Source organism: Jaculus jaculus, chromosome 3 (assembly GCF_020740685.1).
Source record: "Jaculus jaculus isolate mJacJac1 chromosome 3, mJacJac1.mat.Y.cur, whole genome shotgun sequence".
NCBI classification, from domain to species: domain Eukaryota; kingdom Metazoa; phylum Chordata; class Mammalia; order Rodentia; family Dipodidae; genus Jaculus; species Jaculus jaculus.
Genome location: NC_059104.1, coordinates 122,696,904 through 122,711,773, shown reverse-complemented (window position 1 = coordinate 122,711,773; position 14,870 = coordinate 122,696,904). Strand labels below are relative to the sequence as shown.

The 14,870-nt window shown below is 40.6% G+C and overlaps 1 protein-coding gene and 2 non-coding genes across 10 annotated transcripts in view; all 3 read left to right on the top strand.

Moving 5' to 3' along the window:
* Positions 1-14,870, top strand: part of Cep295 (centrosomal protein 295) — a 55,819-nt gene that overhangs the window by 39,642 nt on the left and 1,307 nt on the right. For 5 of the 8 annotated variants that reach the window (XM_045146174.1, XM_045146170.1, XM_045146172.1 and 2 more), the window contains 9 exons: positions 1,901-2,075; positions 2,214-2,357; positions 3,863-3,985; positions 10,242-10,345; positions 10,799-10,889; positions 11,420-11,656; positions 13,026-13,165; positions 13,655-13,820; positions 14,235-14,794. In XM_045146174.1, coding sequence (XP_045002109.1) covers positions 1,901-2,075; positions 2,214-2,357; positions 3,863-3,985; positions 10,242-10,345; positions 10,799-10,889; positions 11,420-11,656; positions 13,026-13,165; positions 13,655-13,820; positions 14,235-14,794 — 1,740 coding nt within the window. The remainder of the gene's footprint in view (positions 1-1,900; positions 2,076-2,213; positions 2,358-3,862; positions 3,986-10,241; positions 10,346-10,798; positions 10,890-11,419; positions 11,657-13,025; positions 13,166-13,654; positions 13,821-14,234; positions 14,795-14,870) is intronic. The other 3 variants (XM_045146176.1, XM_045146171.1, XM_045146173.1) reach the window with 2 other exon arrangements.
* Positions 10,457-10,536, top strand: LOC123459966. Its single transcript, XR_006636697.1, has one exon. It is a non-coding gene; the product is annotated as a small nucleolar RNA U2-19 (small nucleolar RNA).
* Positions 10,646-10,715, top strand: LOC123459965. The gene has a single exon (XR_006636696.1). It is a non-coding gene; the product is annotated as a small nucleolar RNA U2-30 (small nucleolar RNA).

Genomic DNA, 14,870 nt, shown 5'->3' with positions numbered 1-14,870 from the left:
GCATGTGCCACCACGCCCGTCTTATCCGTTTTATTTTAGAAGACTCTTCCTTTGGTGTTTTTGTTTTTGTCCCCCCCCCCCCAACAGTTAATTATTTGAGACACAGAGAGGGAGAGAATGGGCATGCCAGGGCCTCTAGCCACTGCAAACAAACTCAAGAAGCATGTACCACCTTGTGCATCTGGCTTACATGGGACCTGGAGAATCAAACCTGGATCCTTAGGCTTCACAGGCAAGCACCTTAACTTGCTAAGCCATCTCTCCAGGACTCCTTTGTTGTTGTTGTTGTTTTCTTTTTTTAATTTTTATTTATTTATTTACTTGAGAGAGACAGACACAGAGAGAAAGACAGATAGAGGGAGAGAGAGAGAATGGGCACGCCAGGGCTTCCAGCCTCTGCAAACGAACTCCAGACGCATGCGCCCCCTTGTGCATCTGGCTAACGTGGGACCTGGGGAACCGAGCCTCGAACCGGGTCCTTAGGCTTCACAGGCAAGCGCTTAACCGCTAAGCCATCTCTCCAGCCCTCCTTTGTTTTTTTGAGGTAGGGTTTTGCCTCAGCCCAGGCTGACCTGGAATTTAGACTATGTAGTCTCAGGCTATTCTCAAACTCATAATGATCCCTTACCTCTGCTGACCCCAGTCCTGGGATTAAAGTGGTGGCCATGCCCAACAAGAAGACCATTTCTTAAATTCATTAGTTAGTGTAAACAGCACTCTGCAGCTTCTGAGTGTTTCAGGGACTCCAGGATTTCAAGGGAAAGAAAAGCAGACAGGTGCCCTCAAGTATAATCTCTTACTGAGAGGTACAGAGGAAGCTTGGTTTCAGGTCCAGGGCTTACCTGCTTATACTTTCCATTGGGAATATCATCCTTTCAAGGTTTTGATCTGTCAACACAAAATGCAGTTCTCACCTGCAAGGGAGTAAGATTGTTCATTCTGAAGCAAACGTGGGGGCAGTAGCCTGCAAACAGGGCTTCAGGTGGCCCTTAGTAACATGTCCCACTGTAGAAGTGCTTCCATGGACTACTACAGTCATAGCACTGAGAACATCAGAAACCAAGACATTTTCCAAATACAATGCTGGGAATTCAGCAAAAGGGAAGGGGCACTGCTGTAGATTACAGATGACATCTGGTGACAGGAAACCGGGGCTCTGCTAAGAATACATTCCCAGAGGTTTTACCCAATAGCCAGAATGGTATTAGGTCAGTTGGGCAAAAACTGGTTATTAAAGGGACTGAAGAGAACACAAGATAATTTGGTTCTGAGTCTTCCAACTTCACAATCATGAAGTGCAGTCAGTCAGCCTTGTAGAGTATTCAGAATAAGTATGCCCTTTTCCCCCCTGGAAACTTCAGTTTACAGACATGGAGAAAATTGTATTGATGTGAGTTCTAACATAAAAATGAGATGTAAGGAGCTGGAGAGGTGGCTCAGTGGTTAAAGGTACTTCAGTGCTTGCAAAACCTGGCAGCCAAAATTGATTCCCCAACACTCACCTAAAGCCAGAAGCACAAAGTGGCACATGTGTCTGGAGTGGGTTTTCAGTGGCAGGAGGCCCTGTCATGCCTTTTTTTTTTTTTTCTCTCTCTCTCTCTCTGTGCCTCTTTGTCTCTCAAATAAATGACAAATATTTTTGAAATATTTTACTTATTGAAGAGAGAGAAAGAAGCAGAGAGAGAGAGAGAATGGGCATGCCAGGGTCTCTAGCCACTGCAAATGAACTCCAGATGTATGTGTCACCTTGTGCATCTGGCTTACATGGGTCCTGGGGAATCAAATCTGGGTCCTTAGGCTTCACAGACAAGTGTCTTAACCACTAAGTCATCTATCTAATGAATTATTTGCATGAGCCCTCATCATGCATCAATTCTCCTTTTTCTGTCCACTTTTTCAGGCAAGCAAGCCCACAGATGAAAGTGACTTTAAAATGCAGATGATAGATCAGCTCAGAGAATGGCTTCCTCACATACCAGACCTAGCTAGAAGTGATGAGGAGAGCATTGGTCTTGCAGATAGGAACAGCTCTGATGGTAATCAGCTGCTTTCAGAAGATGTTAGTGTCGAGCATGGTAAGATGATCACTCCTCATTATATTATAACCATCCTGCAAGTGCTCCTTTTTCCCATCCCTGCAACCTGCTGGTGGAGAAATGCCTTACAGTGCTCATGGGCTGTTATTGTATTCAACGTTGTCCTTGATCCAATAGGTGAGCATCTGGACAAAGCACTGGGCACAAAAGTCTCAAAGCCACCTGTAGCCAAAGTGATATGTGGTTTGGACTTAAACCAACATGAACTTAGTACTATACAAGAAGTGGAATCACCAGCAAGTGGCAAAACTTCTACACCAGGTAAATAATGTAATTAAGATAAAAGATTTTTTGTTAATTTCCCAGCTTTCTTCAGGTTGGTAAGATTATTTATCAGATATTTAGTCTTTGAGTACTTGTGAAAGGAATGAGTACCTGTGACAGGAAGAACCTGATTTACATAAGCAATATTTAAAGTTAGGACTGAAAAGCTGGGCATGGTGGCACATGCTTTTAATCCCAGCACTCTGGAGGCAGAAGTGAGAGGATTGCTATGAGTTCAAGGCCAACCTGAGACTACATAGTAAATTTCTGGTCATCCTGGGCTAGACCAAGACACTAACTCAAAAAACAAGTCAAGAAATGTGGCATTAGGTAACTGATTCCTTTATTTGTATATGAGGAAAACTGACATGCTGCAGGCAGAAATCTTTGCTGGCTGACATTGTGACACTTCATGACCTCTGCTTCCTGTCATGTCTGCCTTCTTGACATGCGTCAAGATGTGACTTAGCTCTTTTTTTTTTTTTTTTGCTTTTTTTCCTTGCTGCTCATTTAGTACTTTACTCTTTCTGAGTGTGCTGTAGGATAATTATGCTTAAAACCTAGGTTTTTTTAGTTAGAACAGACATATTTGTTTAATTATTCTTTTCGTTTGTAGTCTCTGCGTGGCCTTGAACTCACAGCGATCCTCTCTGCCTCTGAGTGCTGGGATTAAAGGCGTGCACCACCATGCCTGGCTGAGTAATCCTTCTTGAACTTTTCAGTTTTTAGATTTCAATCATCAGATAATTTTATTTTCTTCTTTTTTTTTTTCTTTAGTGTTTTTATTATTTACAAGCAGAAAGAAAATGGGTCTCACCACTGCAACCAAACCTCAGGTGTTAATGCCACTCTGAGCGTCTGGCTTTACATGGGACTGGGAAATCAATACTGGGCCGTCAGGCTTTGCAACCAAGCACCAGTAATCACAAAGCCATTTCTCCAGCTCAGTAATTTTCTTGATCAAATTTATCAAAGCAAATCTTTTCTGTGCCTTTGTTTCTTATGGAACTAATTGATAATGGAGGAAATTCAGTCATTTTTTTTCTTATTATGCATAACACTACTTACACTTATTTATTGTTTTCTTGTTGTTTTTTAGGTAGAGTCTCACTCTAGTCCAGGCTGACCTGGAACTCACTCTGTAGCTCCAGGTTGGCCTTGAACTCACAGAGATCTTTCTACCTCAGCCTCCCAAGTGCTAGCTAGGATTAAAGGTGTACACCACTATACCTGGCTCCATTATTCTTTTTACATAGTTATCCTTTCTGACCTAATTTCTGTTTTTGTAGCCACATATACTTGGATAATTGATATTTTACCTTAGCTAAAGCTTAACACAGTAAGATGACCTTTTTTAAAAAAAATTTATAGGGAAAAGGAGCTAGATGCACATAGTGGTGCATGCCATTTGCAGCAGCAAGAGACCCTGGCACACCTACTCTCATTCATTCTTTTTCTTCTTGCAAATAAATAAAAATATTTAAAAAATATTTTTCTCCTAGGTAAACCAGATTTCTGTCAGGACAGAGACCCCTTGAGAGTGTCAGTAAGCCGAGAACAAAATTTTCTAGTGAGCCCACTGGCCAGGGATCCTTTTGGTAGTTGTGAACCATCTGTTGAAGCAGGTGAGTGGAATTGTAGTGAACAAAGACATGTGGTTCAAAGGTTGGATTATTTGTAGTGGTGAGTAACATCAGTAACAGTTGATAATGAAATCATTATGGTGCCCTTTTACCTTGCTGTTCTGTGCAGTCCTTAACACATAGTGAGGATAGAGCCTGTGGATGGAGCTCAGTGATAGAGAGAGAGAGAGAATGAGTATGTCAGGGCCTCCAGTACTGCAGATGAACTGCAGATGCATGCGCCATCTTGTGCATCTGACTTCCTTGGGTCCTGGGGAACTGAACCGAGGTCTTTTAGCTTGGCAGGCAAGTGCCTTAACCACTAAGCCATCTCTCCAGCCCTGCTTTTTAAATTATACTTTGGAATGGCTATAAAGAATATAATTTCTGAAGCTGGAGAGATGGCTCAGCAGTTAAGGTTCTTACCAGAAAACCCTGATAACCTGAGTTTGATTCCCTAGTACCCACATAAATCCAGACACACAAAGAGGCATATGTGTTTGGAGTTCGTTTTGAGTAGCTAGAGGCCCTAACATGCCAATTCTCAGGATTTTTGTTTTGTTTTTTAAGTTTTCAAGGTAGGGTCTGCTTTATCCCAGGCTGACCTCAAAGTACAAACTCATAGCAGTCCTTGTACCTCAGCCTCCCAAATGCTAGGATAAAAGGTATGTGCCTATGTACCACTACACCTGGTTCAGTTTTTTTGAATTTTATTATTTTTTTTTAATTTATTTATTTGAGAGAAAGAGACAGAAATAGGCAGGTGGAGAGAATGGGTACATCAGGGCCTCCAGCCACTACAAACGAACTCCAGATGCGTGTACCCCCTTGTGCATCTGGCTTACATGGGTCCTTTGGCTTTGCAGACAAGTACCTTAACCACTAAGCCATCTCTCCAGCCCTGGCTCAGTTTTTTAAAAAAATTTTTTTTATGTTGGGCGTGGTACTACATACACGCCTTTAATCCCAACACGATTGCTGTGAGTTCGAGGCTACCCTGAGACTACATAGAGAATTGCAGGTCAGCCTGGGGTAGAGTGAGACCCTACCTCAAAAAAATAAAAAAGGGGGGGGTATTATTTATTTATTTATTTGCAAAGGGAAAGGTAGAGAGACAGAGAAAATGGGCATGTCAGGGCTTCCAACCACTATAAACATACTCCATCCAGATGTGCCACCTTGTGCATCTTGCCTTATGTGGGTACTGGGAAATCAAACTCTGGTCATTAGGCTTTGCAGGCAGGTACCTTAACCACTAAGCATCTCTCCAGCCCCAATTTTTAAAAAACTATATAATTTCTGCCAGATATGTCACACACCTTTAATCCTTTAATCTCAGCACTTGGGAGGCAGAGGTAGGATGATCACTGTGATTCAAGGCAAGCCTGGGACTACAGAGTGAGTTCCAGGTCAGCCTGGGTTCGAGTGAGACCCAACCTCAAAAACAAAGAAACAAAAAGAGTATAATTTCCATTCCATTGTAATTTTGACATTTTAATGTAAAATATGTCATTCTCTAAATCACACCAATAGGTACAGTTTCCTTTTTGTTCTACCTCTCTGTATCTGGCTGAAGAATATCAGGAATTTCAGCTGAACAGAACTTGCTGGAGAGAGGGCTCAGCGGCTAAGGTGTTTGCCTGTAAAGCCTACCTAAAGCCAGATGCACAAGGTGGCATATGCATCTGGAATTTGTTTGCACTGGCTAGAGGCCCTGGCACACCCATTCTCTCTCTCTCTTTTTGCAAATAAATGAACAAAAATAATAAAAAACAAATAAACTTCGGTGTCTTAAGGTGTTGATTTCATGTTACTTCTCCTATGAGGGACAAAGTCCCTTTTATCACTTTCTCCTTTCTCTTCTACCTTTCAGGTACCCACTTACTAGTTTTTTTTCTTCTTCTTTGAGTTTAGGGAGAGAATGGGCACTCCAGGGCCTCCTGCCAGTGCAAATGAACTCCAGCTGCATGCACCATTTTGTGCATCTGGCTTTAGGAATTGAACCCATCAAGCTTTGCAAGCAAATGTCTTTAACCACTGAGCCATCTCCCTAGCCTGTTTTTAACATCCTAAATAATTGTTTCACTGCTTCCTTGTCTATTTCCACTGTTTGCCAGTACCCATAAACTACTCTTATCTTTCCTCTGTGGTATGTTATAGAAAATGGTAATTGCAATTAAATCAAAGACTTTCTTCTTAGTCATACTTACAGGACTGTGGATGACTCAGGTGGCTTCATGACTACAAAGTCTCACTCCATCCTGGATGACCACCTCCTAGAAGCTGATCACAAAGCCTTCTTTCCATTTATCCTACTTCTTATATTCTCTAGCTTCTTATATGTCATTTTTTAAAAGATATTTTATTTTATTTGCACATTGAAGGGGGCACAACAGGGCCTCCAGCCCCTGTAAACAAACTTCAGACACGTGTGCCACTTCATGCATTTTGCCCTACATGGATACTAGAAAAATGTACCCAGGCCATTAGGCTTTGCAAGGAAGCACTTCAACTGCTGAGTCAGCTCTCTAGCCCATGTCACTTTTTTGTGAATCTTTGTTTTCAGTGCTGGGGATGAAACCCATTGTCTCATATGCTGCGCAAGTGCTCCATTTTTTCTCAAATATTTTAATTATTTATGTGTAAGAGAGAAGGTAGGGGAGAAAGAATGAATGCCACGGTCTCTTGCCACTGCAAACAAGTGCCTGTCCAGCTTTATGTGGGGGGTGGGGAATTGAGTAGAACTCCATTGTGTAAATGTGCCACATCTTACACTCATCAGTTGAGGGACATCTAGGCTGGTTCCATTCCCCAGCTGTTGTGCATAGAGTGGCAATAAACATGGTTGAGCAAGTATCTCTAAGGTAGTGAGACGAGTCCTTAGGATATATGTGTAGGAGTGGTATAGCTGGATCATATGGTAGATCTATTTTTAGCTGTCTCAGGAACCTCCACACTGATTTCCACAATGGCTGGACCAGATTGCATGCTCACCAACAGTGTAGAAGGGTTCCTCTTTTTCCATATCCTTGACAGCATTTATGGTCATTTGTTTTCATGATGGTAGCCAATCTGACAGGAGTGAGATGGAATCTCAATGTAGTTTTAATCTGCATTTCCCTGATGACTAGGGATGTGAGCATTTTTTTAGATATTTATATGTCATCAATATTTCTTCTTTTGAGAACTCTCTTATTTAGTTCCATAGCCTGTTTTTTTGTTTGTTTTTGTTTTTGTTTTTTGGGTTTTGGTTTTGTTTTTCAAGGTAGGGTCTCACTCTGGCCCATGCTGACCTGGAATTAACTATGTAGTCTTAGGGTGGCCTTGAACTCAGTAATCTACCTACCTCTGCCTCCCTGTGCTGAGATTAAAGGCATGTGCTACCACACCCAGCCTCATAGCACTTTTTTTTTTTAATTGGGTTGTTTGATTTTGTATTATTTAATTTTTTGAGTTCCTTGTATGTCCTAGATATTAACCCTGTCAGATGTATAGCTGGCAAAGATTTTCTCCCATTCGGTAGGTTACCTCTTTGCTCTATTCAGTGTCAAAATCTTTGTAATTTCATGAGGTCCCAGCAGTTGATCTGTAGTTTTATTTCCTGAGCAACTAGGGTAATATTTAGAAAGTCTTTGCCTATGCCAATATGTTTAAGGGTTTCCCCTACTTTTTCCTTAAGCTTTCAGAGTTTTGGGTCTGATATTAAGGGCTTTAATCCATTTGGACTTGATTCTTTTGCATGGAGATAAGAATCTATTTTCATCCTTCTACAGATACATATCCAGTTTTCCCAGCACCATTTGCTGAGGAGGCTGTCTTTTCTCCAATGAGTATTTTTGGCATTTTTCTCTAAGATCTTGGTCTTCTATTCTCTTTCATTGGTCTACATGTCTGTTTTTGTATCAGTGCCATGCTGTTTTTGTTAAAATTAGGTATGGTGATACCACTAGCCTTATTTTTGTTGCTCAAAATTGTTTCATTTATTCAAGGCTTTTTTGTGCTTCCAAATGAATTTTTGTATTTTTTTTTTCCATGAAGAATGCCATTGGAATTTTGATGGGGTTTGCATTAAATGTATAGGTGGCGAGAAATTGAATCCAAGCCTGCAGACTTTGCAAGCAAGTGCCTTTCTTTAGCCACTAAGTCTGCTGTTTAGTCCCTTCTATGTCATTTTTCTTTACTTAGAGATGACGTGGGGGATCTCATAAAGTTGACTATGTGAGACTAGAACTCTCAGTTTTCCTGCTTTAGCTTCTTAGGTTCATTCACAGGCATAATCCCACTATGCCTAATAGTATTTTTCAGTGAATTAAAACAAGATAGGGTAAAGTTGCACTTAAAGACAGTATTTGCTGCTAGTTTTGCTTCTGTTTTTATTTTATTTATTTATTTATTTAGTGATAGAGAAAAAGGCAAATACAGTAAGAAACAGAATGAGCATGCCAGGGCTTCTAGCCGCTGCAAAAAACCTCCAGACACATGTGCTGCCGTGTGTATCTGGCTTTACGTGGATACTGGGGAATCAAACTCGTGTCCTTAGGCTTTGGAGGCAAGCACCTTAAACACTAAACCATTTCTCCAACCCTTTGCTTCTGCTGTAATTAGCCATGCTATAAGGATTGTTTATAAATGAATACATATTTATACACAGGCATGCAGGTGGGTATGTAAAGGTGTACACATTTTTCTCTGTTGGTTTTCCACTTTTAAAATATTTCTTACATATTTAAGAAACATACCTTTAATTTGTATGCTTCCTTATACTGTGGTATTGATGACATACATTTTGTTCTTATTTTTACAAAGCACTTTTGTTTCAGTGTCACAGATGAGTGTGCCTTGACCAGGTTTCTCACAAATTAAAAATACTTGAGTGTGGGGCTGGAGATATGGCTTAGCAGTTAAGGTACTTTCTGTGAAGCTTAAGGACCAAGGTTCAATTCCCCAGTACCCACGGAAGCCAGATGCACAGGGCGGCACATGCATTTGGAGTTCATTTGCAAAGACTAGAAGCCCTGGTGTGCCGATTTTTCTTTCTCTCAAAATATGTAAATTTTTAAAAAAAACAAAACTTTTTTTGAAAAGGATACTTAAGTCATGTTAATAGTTAGGCACAACATATAATTTTTTGATATCAAATATAACTGAGAATGATAATTCATTATTAATATATGTTTGAGTTTAGAGAGCACTAAAAAGTAGGGAGTGGTAAAAATTGATCTAGGTGTACTGCTCAAATGAGTACTTGTTTAGTACCCAGAAGCCTCTTTTTAAAAAAAAAAAACAAAAAACCTGATTTGGTACTATTAAACTATAATTCCACAAGTTAGGGCAAGAATATCACTTAAGCCCAAGATTTCAAAGGCCAGTGGTGGCTCATTCTCTTACACACACACTTAAAAAAATCACTGTTTAGCTGGGTGTGGTGGCGCACGCCTTTAATCCCAGCACTCAGGAGGCAGAGGTAGGAGGATCACGGTGAGTTCAAGGCCACCCTGAGACTACATAGAGAATTCCAGGTCAGCCTGAGCTAAAGGGAGACCCTACCTCGAAAAACCAAAAAAAAAAAAAAAAATCACTGTTTGTCCTATCACTAGAATCCTGGTTATACATGGGTGTTTTTCATGATTATACATGCATTTTACTCATCTTTGACTTAAAACACTTTTTGTTTCTCCACATTAAATCACAAAACCATTTCAAAGTTTTGTCTTTCCCAGGTTTATAACTCATATATATAATTGTTTTTCTAGATAGGGTCTCACTCTAGTTCAGGCTGACTTGGAATTCACTTTGTATTCTCAAGGTGGCCTCAAATTCACAATGATCCTCCATCATCTGTCTCCCATGTGCTGAGATTAAAGCTGTGCACCACCATGCTCAGCTACTCATTTTTGAAGTGTTTTTATTTGTGGAATATTGACAGCTACAGGTAAAAAAGAAAAAAAAAAGTGGTGATTATTGCCTACTGAGTATAATCAGAAAGTGATATATTTTATTTACTTATTTTGGTTTTTCGAGGTAGGGTCAAACTCCAGCTTAGGCTGACCTAGAATTCACTGTCTCAGAGTGGCCTGGAACTCATGGCAGTCCTTCCACCTCTGCCTCTGGAATAAAGGCACATGCCTGGCTGGAAGGCAACTTTAAGAAGCAAAATAGAAAAGCAATTTGTAGGAATTCAAGGGATGGAACCTTCTGATGCTAATTTATTCTATTCCTCTACCTCCCCCCATTTTGAATTTCAAAATCCATTTTTTAGTTAAGGTCAAGGAAGCTGCTGCTGAGAATCATGCAGTATTGAGTTATGCTGTCTCAGAGGAAGACGACAGATGTCTGGGCCCGACTCTGGAGCCAGATAATAAGGTTGTAATGTCCTTGTGTATACACAACTTTTGAGCTATCTGGTTTCATAGTTTCTTTGGATTGCTGAAAATTTTTAGTCTGTGTTCTCTGAGATCTACTCCTACTTATGTAGATCAATGATGAAAATAGCCAAATCTGAGCATCAGAAGGCTTGTCAGTCTTCTTGATGCATGATCTCTATTGTTCTGAGAAGCAAAACTACAGAGTAATTTAAAATGTGTTTGTCTTATGTGTGGTTGTCTGAGTGTGTGTATGTGTGTGTGTGTGCATGTGTGAAAGGTTACTCATTTAGTCATTTCTGAGCAATGATGAAAAGATTTTACTACTGAACTTTGTAACTATGAAGGTTTCTACACTTGACCTGAGCTCAGAATTAATTGGTAAGGTTGATAGTTTAAACCTTGATATGTAATATTCTAATAGTTCCCTTTTAATATCTCGGCTAAAACACAGGAGATTTCTCATGAGCGGTCACCTTCAGTAACTATTTCTACTGGCAGCTTTTTAAGTCATGAAAACACAGATTTGAGTCTTACAGAACCAGGTACTATTAAACTTTATAAATAGATTTAAAGACAAGCACTAGATGAGTGTGAACATTTCACTAGCTGGTGAAACATTAATTGCATTTTCACAATGTATTTGGGGTGGGAGAAACTTGTTTCTTTAAGTCTAACAGGGAAAGCACTGGTGCTGAGTGCTGAGTAGAAAATGGCTAAGAAGACACATCATTGCTCTGTAGATCACTAGCAGTACTTTGAGAAATATTTACTAATGTCAAATTTCACTTTGCACCAGTCTCTTAATACATACTGCTGTGCAAAATGTTTCTAAGGAAGTATCCAGCCATTAAATGATTACATTGTTAAAGGCCAGGCATGGTGGTGCACGCCTTCAGTGCCAGCACTTGGGAGGCAGAGGTAGAGAGAGGATCACTGTGATTGAGGCCTCCCTGAGACTACATAGTGAATTCCAGGCCAACTTAGGCTACTGCGAGATCCTGCCTCAAGTTATATATATGTATGTATGTGTATATATATTACATTGTTAACGCAAATTAAACTTGATTTTCAGGGTCATTTTCAGAACTGGACCATCAAGAACTAGAATCTACCACCAGTAAACACAAGGGAACAAACAACTTATGTTCTGTAGTTCCTTTAGCACAAATTCTGTATGAGCAGAACTCCTCGGATGTTCATAAATCTCTGTTGTCCCATGAAGCATACACACCTGATCATATACACTGTCAGATTATAGACAAGTACAGAGATGAAGCCAATCTGATACCTGAAAAAACGGACTTGTGGGGTAAGATTATTTCAAGTGAATTATTGCTCTAAATTGTTAATTTTTCACCTTTAATCCTTTTTCATTTTAAGTAGTTGAGCTTCACTTTTTTAAATATATTTCCAAGGAGAAAGAGAGATGAGATGGGAGTGCCAGAGCTTCCAGCCACTGCAAACAAACTCCGGAAGCATATACCACTTTGTGCATCTGGCTTTACGTGGGTACTGGGGAACTGAACCCAGGTCTTTAGGCTTTGTAGGTAACCACCTTAACCACTGTACCATCTCTCCAACCTCAAGAGCTTCATATCTTTATTGCCTGCATGACAGTTATATCACAGAAAACTATTCAGAGCATTTATGAGTGCATCTAGAATCACTTTAACAAAATAAAGAGGGGATTGATGAGCAAACCTGCCTTTTCTTTGACTCAGTATAGCTGAGGCAGAGTAGAGCTCAGGAGTCAGAGACCAGGCTATAAGTCAGAATTAGATCATTTCCTCCCTGTGAGGCCAGGCATGAGTTACTTGACTCTTTGATAAAAGAAAGCTGTTGAGGGGCTAGAGAGTTGGCTTAAATGTTAAGATACTTGCCTGCACTGCCTAAGGACCCAGGTTTCATCCTCCACAACCCATGTAAGCCAGATGCACAAGGTAGCACATGCGTCTGGAGTTTGCAGCGGCTGAAGACCCTGGTGCACCCATATTCTCTCTCTCAAATAAAGCTTTTGAGAATTAGGTAGCCCGATCCAAAGAACAGCAACATTTTTACCAAAGCAATGCTCACATATGGTCCATTATTCCTAAGGAACAAGGTCTTCGGGCTGTTAGAAATGGAAGTGGGGCTGGAGAGATGGCTTGGCGGTTAAGCGCTTGCCTGTGAAGCCTAAGGACCCCAGTTCGAGGCTCGGTTCCCCAGATCCCACGTTAGCCAGATGCACAAGGGGGCGCACGCATCTGGAGTTCGTTTGCAGAGGCTGGAAGCCCTGATGTGCCCATTCCCTCTCTCCCTCTATCTGTCTTTCTGTGTCTGTCACTCTCGAAAAGAAAAAAAAAAGAAATGGAAGTGCCTGCCAGGCCTTTAATCCCAGCACTTGGGAGGCAGAGGTAGGAGGATTGCTGTGAGGTTGAGGCCACCCTGAGACTACATAGTGAATTCCAGGCCATCCTGGACTAGGGTGAGACCCTACCTGGAAAAGTAAAAAAAAAAAAAAAAAAAAATGGAAATGGCAAAAGAAAATTCAGTCACTGAATTTCTACTTAATTTGAAAGCATCTGTTGTCATAATTCTGGGAAGGAAAAGGAATTTTGTTCCATCAGATACCTAAAACATTAGTAATTGCATTGCTATAAATTAAAAACTGTGTCTTTTTACTCTCAAAATTCCAACAGTTGACTTTGATTTCCCAGAATTGGAACACATTTTTCCGAATTTGCACCGTCAGCTCTTTAAACCCTTAGAACCGCGTCTGGATTTTAATTTATCACCTTCATCCTCTGGGATTTCTCAAGACAACAGAGACTTTCACCAGGTACATTAGTTTATTACAGTCAATATTGCATACACATTACACACACATTCCTGGTAAGTGATTTAAATCTATTTCATTATCCAGATAAGAATGTACATACCTATAACCCCAGAATTTAGGGGGACAAAGGATCAAGGATTCAAAGCTAGCCTAAGCTACATTGAGACCTTATCATAGCTCTCATGAAAGACTCTAGCTGTTCTGCATAAGAAAATGATGCATTAAACTACATTTTAGCTCAATGGTAGAACACCTAGAGCACAAGGACCTGGGTTCATATCCCAGTACTGGGTGAGATGAATCATTTTCATACTGATGAGAAGGAGGAATTAGGTTCCGTTTCTATTATGCCAAATAAGAGTAGACTACAGAGTGAGTGTCAGATCAGCTTGGGCTAAAGTGAGACCCTATCTTGAAAAAAAGTAACGTGTATGTGTGTGTCCCTATTCAAAGGAACACAGTATTTCAGCCTTTTCCTATTTCCAACAGAGGTCAGAGTCTTCATTTGGAAAACACCTTTGCAATGTATCACCCGCAAGTTCTTTTACTGCACTGAGGACTGACTTACATTCCTTTAATAATATGAGGCTGAACCCACAGCCAGACACTAACCTGGCTCATGCTGATCAAAGCTTTGCTACACAAAATACTGAGGGTACGTTATGGAGATAAAGTTCCCTTCAGCCCAGTGTGGTGACACGCACCTTTAATCCCAGTACTGGGGGGGGGGGCAGAGGTAGGAGGATTGCCGTGAGTTTGAGGCCACCCGAAACTCCATAGTGAATTCCAGGCCAGCCTGGGCTAGAGACCCTACCTTGAAAAGCCAAAAAAAAAAGTACCTCTTGCCACACATATCCTAGTAAACATTAGAAAAGGAGAAAAGCCAGGCGTGGTAGTACGCAACTTTAATCCCAGCATTTGGGAGACTGCGGTTGGAGGATAATTGTGAGCTGAAGGCTGGCCTAGGCTGGAGTGGTGGGGGACACTACCTCAAAAAGAAAAGTGGGGAGAGGGGGCAGACCATCCTTTGTCATACATATTTGTACTGAATTATTTTTTCTTAATGCAGAGTCTGAACAGTCTTTTAAACAGCTTCTACCAGAAGCTTCCTCACAGGAGAGTCAGCATGATCTACCAAGTATTTACAGCATTGAAGCAAGACATTCTCCTCAAGACATGGAAAATTTCAGCTATTCTTCCAAAGAACTAGCTGAAATACTAAGCAATAAAAAGAGTGTTCATTTCCAGTCTTCTATAGAGAACTTGGATTCAGTCTGCAGGACATCTGATGCTGTGTTTGATCAGTTACATGTAGAACACAGTACTCCATATGGGTCTAGCTCTGGGCAGTGCTTGATGAAACTACAAAGCAAACCAAAGCTGGGCTCTCAAGAACATCTGGAAACAGAAGCTGTCACAATGTTACAAGACACTGACTCTCAATTATGTGTAAGGACAATAGAGATGGGAACTTCAGAACAGGCACCACATTCATTAAGTGTTGAAGATAAACTTTATGAGAGTGGAACTGAAACCTCAAAAGGCTTAAGAAACATCTCTTCACAAGCACAAGCAGAGGTCTTCCCGAGATCTGAATCACTTTCATTACAAAGCTCTATTCCAGTCTGGGTAAGTTTAAAATCAAAGTACTTTGAAAATATGGGCTTCAGCTGAGACCAGACATTCTTCTGAAAACACCTGCAGC